This window comes from Limulus polyphemus, unplaced genomic scaffold (assembly GCF_000517525.1).
Source record: "Limulus polyphemus unplaced genomic scaffold, Limulus_polyphemus-2.1.2 Scaffold1577, whole genome shotgun sequence".
Classification (NCBI taxonomy): Eukaryota; Metazoa; Arthropoda; class Merostomata; order Xiphosura; family Limulidae; genus Limulus; species Limulus polyphemus.
The window spans coordinates 128,427-138,959 of NW_013667187.1; the positions used below are offsets into that span (position 1 = coordinate 128,427).

Sequence of the window (10,533 nt, forward strand, 5' to 3'; positions counted from 1 at the left end):
TAAGCCATCTCTGTGTTAAAGGGTTTGTGTTTGTAGATATTATGTGACTTTAATTTCAAGACCTGAGAAACTTCAATATTTGATTTTATTGCAAAGCAAGATGAGGGATTTGATTCGTTTGCTAGGGCTGAGATTTGATATTTCCTTGTAATAACAATTTTGTTACACTTTTGTGCCATTCTTCTTCCTGATGTTTAAGTACTAACTGTGTATAGAAGTACTCTACATAAATAAAAAATTTCATTTGATTTTAAATTTAATGCAATAGGAAAAATATGGCATGTAATTTCCCATTAGTTTCTATCTCCTTGTACTTTACTCTCTGTGTGTGTACAGGTTTCAGATAACACAACACGAAAGACATTAAGTTCATCTCATTCTATCAACCTTTGTTCATCGAGGAGATGATACCCGTTTTGCTCATGGAATCATGGCTGTAATGCTGCATGTTGTTCAAAAAGGAAAAGAGCTAGTGTCCTTCAATGGTATTTCAGGTGCTATTTCCATGTTACAGCTTTCCCTACACTTGAATGACAATGATCAATCATATGGGTAGCACTAATCACTTTGGGTAAATGCTTCATTTCTTCTGGAGCAAGGAACCTTGGAATTAAACAATCTGATATATGATCTTGGAAAGTAAGAGATCTTAAGAAAGATCCCGTGTTTAACAACACCAAGCATATACACAATATTTATCAATTAATAAAGATTGTTCATTTTGTGCATCACCTCATGCCCAGTCTTTCCTTGTTTCTCAGACTCAGTTTTCAGTATTATTTTGCATTAACTATCCTTATTGAATCTCTTCTTATTCTCCAGAACTATCCTATTACTCTTAAGTTAATTCAGTTTGACCTGAGAATACTACAATTCTCCATTCGTGAGTTTGTTACATATAATTGAGGAAGACAGTTAATTGTATTACATATGCTTGTTATTTAATAAATTAGAGCCAATATTTTAACATATTTTACTTTTTTTTAATCGTGTCAATATTCTTGTGACTTTTCACACTAATAATTCATTGGATGTTGTATTATGGCTAATAGTCGTTTGAATTCATTTGAATAATTTCACCTTTTATAAAAATAAAGGCTAATTAAGTAAATCTATTATAGACTGTGGAATTGGGAGCTCATGATGGAACTAACATCAATACTGATAAATTTGTGAATAGCACTTATAATTTAGTAACTAGTGGATGACACACCCTAATAATTGCAGCCTATGACAATTTGCAAACAACTTTTCCTCCAGAGTATAGGAACAAAAACTTTTTTTTACTTATAACCATATTGTGTGTGTGTGTGTGTAATTTGTCATAAAAGCCTGGCACAAAAATAGCCCTCAGTGACACACACACACTGAAATCATGAAAGACGACACACACAGTGGACAATACTAAAGAGTAAAATAATGCTATTTATTACACATCTCTAGTTTAGAGCTGCAATGGACAAATTATGGAGACTAAACTTTTCCAAAATTCTCTTTTCTGCAATCACTGCATTATCAATCTATCTTTTGTGTATGTAATTCGAACAAATGATTACATTATACATTTTTTTGTAATTCAGCAACTACAGTGTAGCTACTTTATGTTATTAAACTCATTCATATTTAGTGGATGGTATCTTCTGTATTTGACTATTTTGGGTCAAAGATAAGTTCCTTAATTTATAATGCTAAAATTCAGGGTTCAATTCCCCACAGTGGACAGAGAGCAAACTATCCATTTTGTAGCATTATGCTAAAACCCAACTACAGTTTAAATGGGCAAAGGTTGACCCTGTAGTAGAGTTCTGGATTTCAGAGCTGGCATGCCAGGTTTGAATCCATGCAATACAAAATATTCCATACACTTTAAGCTGTGGGTGCATTATAAAAATGACAGTCAATCCCTTAATAAGGATGGTGGGAGGAAGGGTGCTGCTGACTGGTTGCTTTCACTCTGATCAGTAGTTAAAAATCTCTGGTGTAGCAGCAGATAGCCTTGGTAAGTTTGCCATAAATACAAGTAATTACCCAAAACCTTTATCAAAAAGATAGTCAATGTAAGGTTGAATATAATTAGGTGAAAAACAAGATAATAAGGATTCAAAACTTGAAAAAAAAAATTCAGATAGATTATTATAAAGGGTCAAAATTACTCTAATATGCTGAGATACTGAAATGCAGGAACATCTTGGGGCTTTGCCCCTCCCAGGTCCCCCCATCAAAGTTCTGCCTCGAGACAGAGATTGTGATTTTGCACTTTCATTGTTCACAATTTTCCTGAAAGCTGTTACCAAATGTAGATGGCTCTGTAATTCATATTAATATATGCAGAATTCTCTTAATATTATATAATTGTTTTCTAAAAATATCTTTTAAAAAGAGATGGAAAATATTGAAATTTCTTATGTACAATGTGACATAGTTCATATTACATAATGGTTTGTGTGATGTTATATTGTAATAAAATTGATAATAATTTTTACTAAATCTGCATTTGCTGTTCCTTTACGAGTTTCCAGTAAGAAGAACACCTTAACTGCACAGTTATACACTGGTGATGAAGAGCTTTACTCACTATCAGAGCTGATCATGTTAACTTTATTGTGATCTAATGTCACACAAACCACCGATCTGTAAATCACATTATATCCCAACAGTTATACACTGGTGATGAAGAGCTTCACTCACTATCAGGGCTGATCATGTTAACTTTATTGTGATCTAATGTCACACAAACCACCGATCTGTAAATCACATTATATCCCAACAGTTATATGCTGGTGATGAAGAGCTTCACTCACTATCAGAGCTGATCATGTTAACTTTATTGTGATCTAATGTCACACAAACCACCGATCTGTAAATCACATTATATCCCAACAGTTATATGCTGGTGATGAAGAGCTTCACTCACTATCAGGGCTGATCATGTTAACTTTATTGTGATCTAATGTCACACAAACCACCGATCTGTAAATCACATTATATCCCAATAATAATGGCCAATATTACGAAAACAATTATCTAACTTACTTAAATATAAGGTACAATGGTCAAGTAATATCAATAATCTTTTAATCATACATGTACATCAAATACCTTACACAGCTCAACATACTGATCACCAAAAATACTTTGTCTCAATATATCTTCTTACATGCCTAGTTTTATACCAATGTTAACAGGTGAGAAATCTCACTTAAACAACAACACAAAAACAAAATCTTATTAGAGTATCAAAAAAATTTTACTAAATTTCACACAAAAAAAGTTTCATTGGAGCTAATACTTATTATTTAATTCTAGCACGGTTTATATATATGTATATATATATATATATTTAAAACAAAAAATATCAAACAGAATGAATGTTTCTGTTTCACAATTAAAAAGTTTTAATTTCATTATACTCAACCATCCAAATTTATAATGAACGGTGGAGAAAGACAGACAATCAAAAATCACCATGAAACACTGAAAACATAAGGGATGCTGGAACTACTAAAATTGTATAAAAAGCTTGTGATCCCATGAAATTATTCAGTTCATATTCTTTCCCATTTCTCAATCTTCTATTTCATCCTAGGTTATTAAGAAGTGGAAATGCTAAACTAATATTGTTACCAAACAGTTCTGAGAATATAAGAGAAAAAGCATTAGTACAACAGCAGCTTTTGGCTCTGTTTCGGGAATATCACTTCACTTTTCAGTCATAATTGTAAATACGACACAAGATGTGAAATATTTAACTGAATTTAATGTACAACATTACAATTAAATTATCAATTTCACAGCTGAAAAGAATGAAGTTAATTTTTACTTATTTTTTGCTGGCTTGATAATGCTGTACTTGTACATTTCTCTTATAGTGGTTCACTGTTTCCTTTATGTATAGAGATCTTGTACAAGCATGGTCTGAGTTTCTGGAAAAGTGATTTCTTTATAGTAGAAGTACACTCTACTATATCCACAACAAAGTTCCTGGTGTCATATTTTCCAGATACCTTTATTATACTGCTTTTTAGTTCTTATTATGAGTCACTTTAGTTACATTTCTTAGCAACCAGTTTTCATTAATTCCATAAGACATCCCACGGCACCAAAATAACCCTGTGGAGATAAGACAAATCTTCTATTATAAATCGTTATAATAAAACTGCAAAGATAGTATCACACTAACATAATTTCACATCAGATCAGTAAAAGGTTCATACTATCATTCCATGAGAATAAGTTTTGATGATTCAAGCTTCTTTGTGAGTAATAGTGAAATATGAAAAATTTACAATAGATTCTATATTGCATTGCAATGTGCTACACATACTATAAAACACAAAATCATGTTCTCTTCTTCCATGTTGTTTTTCTTTCCTGTAACACACTTAAATTTATAATTTCAGCAACCATCTTTAGACATTTTTAGACTATCTATGGACTAAATGACAATCAATTACGAATATTTGAATAATTAAAATAAATATCATGCAACAGTTATTATGATTATAATAATATAATGAAACTGGAGAATAAAATCTAAGTCAATAATATTTGTACATATATCAATAGTATTACCACCCAAAACAGTTTATGATATTGTAACCGAAAAAAACAACAAAAACAAACAATGAGGGAGAAAAACCTTGTTTTTATATTTTAATACACATGTAAAACCACATTGTGAGCCTGTATCAATATCAAAATAATATATAATTTTGATATTTAATGAGTACACCAACATTCGATTATACGTATGTATGAGCATTTTAATAACTTCTACTTTATTTCTTTTGTAATAATTTATGTATGTGGTTTTAACTACATTTACTGTTTACATGTACATATTTATTAGGCTTAAATTTCAAGATTCATATCCAGTTCGGGTTTTGTTGTTTTCCATTTCATTTTCAAATTTTGTAATTCAGAGTTTATTTCTTTTCTGAATTTTAGTTTATTCGATTATATTTCATTCTACCAATTTTATTTTCTGTTTGTAAGAACTGCAATGTATTTCAAAGTTTATTGTCCTTTATTTTATTTAATTAGTGTTGTATTCTCTTTAATTCGGTAACTAGGAATCCAATTCAAGACTAATACTTTGGAAATGGTTTGAATGGGTAACGAAGAAATCTTTATTACAAGTTTAACACAGTAACACAGTAATTTGTGGGTATGCCATGAGGATCATCCATCACTGATCTATTGATCTGGGAATTGACATCCAGTATCGAAAGGATATCTATCGCATGTAATCAACACCCCCAACCATGGCACAGGCCAGCAACATCCAAAGGCAATAACATCCCCAGAAGAAGAGAACGAGGGATGGTCTGGGATTACACTGGCATCATCCAAAGGCAATAACATCCCTGGAAGAAGAGAACGAGGGATAGTCAAGGATTGCACTGGAACAATTCCACGTACCATCACTGTGACCAAAGACACAGATGGAGCAATTGGGTGAGGAAGATAGACAACCCATACTAATGTGAGGATTTATATTGATTGGTTCACTCTAATCCAAAACCTCTACCATGGGAACTGACTTCCACACGAAGCTAGGATGAGGTCTCCCAATTGAAAGGATGAACTGCAATTGTGATGGCTCAACTCCAGTATTTATATAATGTGTATCAGGAGGCCATGTCATCCAGTAAGGTGATGGCTCAACTCCAGTGTTTGTATAAAAGGAAGTGAGAGGCCACGACATCTTATAAGGTGATAGTTCAACTCCCTTCATTATGTAAATAGTATCAAGAAGCCACAGCTCAACTCCTCTGGAGGTCACACCAACATAACACCACTGCCCTACTCTCAATTGAATGGTTTGAACCTTTTCCTTGTGGAACGCATTCAGGAGGGTGCTTCCATCATCAACCACATGAGAGGCTTGGAACCGGAAGGGGTAAGGTCTCCCATACTCCACTCAAGGAAAGGAGGGTGACAATGCGGTGAAGAACCCAGAGTAATGTCATCACCAGAGACAGGGCAATGGGAGACCACCAAACCATTATTTGAAAAGCAGACCATACTGAGTTATCCACTTGAGGCAAGGCAGGGATGGGCAGCAATCTCCTTCTGCTTTACCCATGTAGTCCATGGGTGCTACATTCTGGAACAGGCATGGTTATGAAGCAACTTATTGGGAGGTAATTAACCATCAAGCATGTTTACCTGTTGAACATAAGCAAACCTGAATACCAGAACTTTACAATACACTAGGTGTGATTTTTGTAATATGTGTACTGTAATTATGGTCAACATTTTATAGTAATGGTAATAATCTAAAATAGTGACACTGTTAAAAACGAATGTTTGCTGGTAAGTGGCTCAGAATGCTTAACATTTTCCAGTTCAGGTTCAACAATGTATGAAAAACAGCTAAAACTCAGAAGAATTATATTTTGCTTTGTAGCATTTTGGAACAATTGAATATTAAATGTTCTTAGAAATGTTACAAAAAGTATTTTAAAACTTTTCATTTTATAGTAATATGGTAAATATTTGATAAACAAATCTAAACACCAAATAACATTAGCCAAGCATTACTCAATTTTTTGACTTAATTAGGTTACAAATGTTCAAATATCATTCACATATTTTTGTGTTCAAAGAAAATAACACAATTTTTAATATTACTCAGTTTAACAAATACAAACTTAAAATACTTTGAATTTTTTACACAATAAATTTGAGTAAATTGACAAGACTAGAATAACATTAAAAGAACAGATGTGTACAAGGATATGCTAAAGAACCAGACAAACTACTTCTGCAGTAAAACAATAAAGCAGCTTTCATCAAGATAAGATTATAAATCATAAGCTACATTAAAACCATGCAATTATAAAATTTTCTGTTTGAGTTACACTATTAAGATTTTAACTAGGCCATCTTACAAATTTAAAGATTTTTGTTTATGACTTACATATACATTTTATGTTTTTTTGTCAATATTTTCAGGAAATGTCGCATGTTATCCAATTGCATTTGGCATATGCATTTCCTTGCTACAGCACAGACATACAGGTAGTGGACAAAAATATGGAAACACCTGAGTAAATGAGGGACAACAAGTATATGCAATGTAGGGGATACCACACAGGTGTGACTCTTCCATTAATTAGGCAGTTAGTATTCCAGCATGCATAGGGTCATGTATAAAAATGCTGGACAGGCCTGGTTGTCCATAATCATGGCTGCAAGAGGAGACCTCAATGACTTTGAACAAGGGGTGATTGTTGGGGAACATTTTGCAGGAGCTTCAATGACCAAGACAGCTCAACCTGCTGATGTTTCACAAGCAATGGTGTCTAAGGTGATGTCAGCATGGAACTCTGAGGGAAAGTCATCATCAGCAAAGGGCAACAGTGGGCAGAAGCACTAACTCCAGGATTGTGATGTCCAAGCATTAAATCGAAATGCAAGGCAAAACAGGCAAGAAACCACAGTTCAATTGACCTAATTTCAAACTGGGGCAAGAGCAGCCAATTTCATCAAAAACAGTCCACTGAGAACTCTACAGAATGGGATACCATAATTGGGTTTCAGTGCACAAACCACTCAACACACCAGGCAATGCACGGTTGCATGTCTAGTGGTGCAAAGAGCACAGGCTATGTACTACTGAGCAGTGGGGAAATGTGATATAGTCAGATGAATCATCCTTCACCACGTTCTTGACACATGGACGAGTGCATGTGTGGCACCAACCTAAAGAACTCTACAGCCCTGAGTGAAGGGTTCTGGTGGTTCCATAATGGTGTGGGGCACATTTTCCTGACATAGTTTGGGTGCACTCACACTTAGAAGGCAAAGTTGATGCCAATCGTTACTTAACAGTACTGAGTGATCATCTTCACCCCATATTACAGCATTTCTGTCCTGCAGAGAGGGGTGACTTTCAAGATGCCAATGCCCCCCATCCACAGAGTACAAATAGTCACCCAATGGTTTGAAGAGCATGACACTGATGTTATCCATATGTCATGGCCTTCTCAGTCACCAGATCTGGACCCAATCGAGCATGTAAGGGATATTCTGAAATGATGCTCGAGACAGTGTTTTCCACTTCCACCAACTTGGCGTGAGTTGATTAACTTTCTCATGGAAAAATAGTGTCGCATTCCTCCTACAGAATTGCAGACGCTAGATGTGGTGGCCCAACACCTTATTAAGTGACTTTACATTGATGTTTACATTTTTTTTGGCCACTACCTATAGTTGAGTCACATCAGGAATAACAGATTCTTCTTCCATAAACAAAAATATTGCAAGATTTCTATTTTACCAAATGTGCACAGTTTATTGGACTGACCTGCACAGGAGAAGGAATGTTGGCTATAATTCCACATTTAGTATGTGCATCTACATAATATTTGACGAGCTTTTAGTAATATGTACGTCTGTTGTACACAAAAATTAGATGTGTTACTAAATTATTTGTACTCAGATATATTTGTGAATTGCTGACATCAGTCTAACTTAGATTCTGACAAGTTGGAGTACAATGTGATATTCACGTGAACAATAAAAATATTTTTGTCCATAATACAGTTTGCATATTGCATTTGCATAACCTCTAGAACCTCCAAAATGCATATCTACAGTTTTTTACAGTATCCCTCTATCCTCTACCATGCACTCTCTCTCAATCATCAATGTAGGGTAAAATGAATAGTTGATAACTCTTGATGTCAAATACATAATACAATGTTGATTGCCACTATGTAAAATGTCTTTGCACATGCACTTCGATTCTCACCAGTGTACATAGGGTTAGTATATGCAACCAAAGAAAAGTACCTTGGGACTTGATGAAGATTTTATGTCACACTGATCTTTCAGTGTTTTTCATGTAAACATGAGTATAGAGTTAAAGTTCTAAAATGATAATTCCCTGTTAAAATGTATGTACTAATATAATCTTTTTGAACTGAATGTGTATTGTACACTCATTGCTAGCCTACCTATGAAAGACAAGATACCCACATAATTCATACTATTTTACTACCATTTCATAATATTAAGTAAAGTATTTAATAATCCTCAAAATTTTAAGCAAAAAACTTGGTGATAAATATTTTTTTCTTTCTACTAATTAGTGGCCAAGAGATTTTGCCACAAATGCAACCAACATCACTCAATTTGTATGTGTTTATAAACTCAGATGTAATATAAAATGCAATAAGTTTGATAACTGTTATCAAAATATTTTTGTGTTGTAGAAACTAAAATTTATAAATATACGAAAGAGTCTTACCTCATGTTCTAAGAAGAGAGCTTTTAGTGTACCTTTTGACCAAAAGTCCATTGCATAGGCCAAGAGTTTCATAGAAATAGGATTTACCCGAAGGAAATTTCCCACAAACACCACCTTTACTATACCCTGCAAATATAAACAGATATAATAGTTCTGTTAAAACTAGTAATGGACTAATCACAAATTTCATAAAGTAAAGGGGTGCCTAATATTACAATGGGCCACCTATATGCCAGTGGAGCAGAATGAAATATGTATAGTGTTTTGAGATGTCATTAATAATACACTCCACAACTATATGAAGCCTAACCTATTCTTTCAATTTGTCCTTGTCCAGAGTTACTAAAGAAAGATGGAACTCCTTGAAACCAGTAAAACTCAGTGGCAAGCGGTAAATCGAATTAGTGGGATTCATATTTATTTTTTATAACAATGAAATATTGCAACATTGGAACAAACATGTTTACTTAATATAAAAACTGTTAAAACCACTGAAAACTTACAGAATTACTAAATTGAAATTAACTAACATCAAAAACAAAACCTAACTGCTTGAATAAGGAATGTAAATTGTATAGCCTAACAATACTAGGACTTAGTAGATCTTTGATGAGATTATTTGGCTTATTTAGTAACTGTCTAAATGAATTAACTGTCTTCACCAAACACCATATGAAAATGAACACATTTTATTAGGTCGTCAAGAAATTAATGTCGCATTTTGGAACGCTTTCATTAACCACCCCTCCAAAAACGTACATCACGTATAATACTTAAATGAACCACCTAAACATAATGCAGCCTATATAATGTGTACAGTTTAGTATACTCTAATCCCTTAGTGATGGCACACGACAAGACACACATTCGGCATGTAATGCTGTTTGAATACAAGAAGAGAAACAACACCTTCTGTAGCCACAAAGAATATCAAAGAAGTTTATGGAAATGTTTTGAACGTTCGTAAGTGTCAACGATGGTTCAGCAAATTTCGTTCGGATGACATTAGCCTTAATAACTGTGACGGCAGGGGTTGACATGTTGGAATTGATATTGATGCTCTAAAGACGCTTGTTAAGTCTACCCCAAGGCAACACACTCGTGAAATGGCCCTGAAATTGCATGTCTCTCATGAAACAATACAGAAACATCTATGAATAATGGGAAAACTCCATAAAAAAGATACACAAAATATATTAAAAGTTATAGCATGAAAACTATTATGATCAACTTCGGGTCACGAACTCAGTTGATTTAAACAAGCCAGTAGCAAG

General features: G+C 33.8%; 1 protein-coding gene across 3 annotated transcripts in view; it reads right to left on the minus strand.

The window, feature by feature from the left end:
* Positions 1-3,586: 3,586 nt before the first annotated feature.
* Positions 3,587-10,533, minus strand: part of LOC106464171 (pantothenate kinase 1-like) — an 88,126-nt gene continuing 81,179 nt past the window's right edge. For all 3 annotated transcript variants that reach the window (XM_013924292.2, XM_022391859.1, XM_022391860.1), the window contains 2 exons: positions 9,260-9,385; positions 3,587-4,110 (listed from right to left, as the gene is read on the minus strand). In XM_013924292.2, coding sequence (XP_013779746.1) covers positions 4,057-4,110; positions 9,260-9,385 — 180 coding nt within the window. In that variant the 3' untranslated portion in view covers positions 3,587-4,056. The remainder of the gene's footprint in view (positions 4,111-9,259; positions 9,386-10,533) is intronic.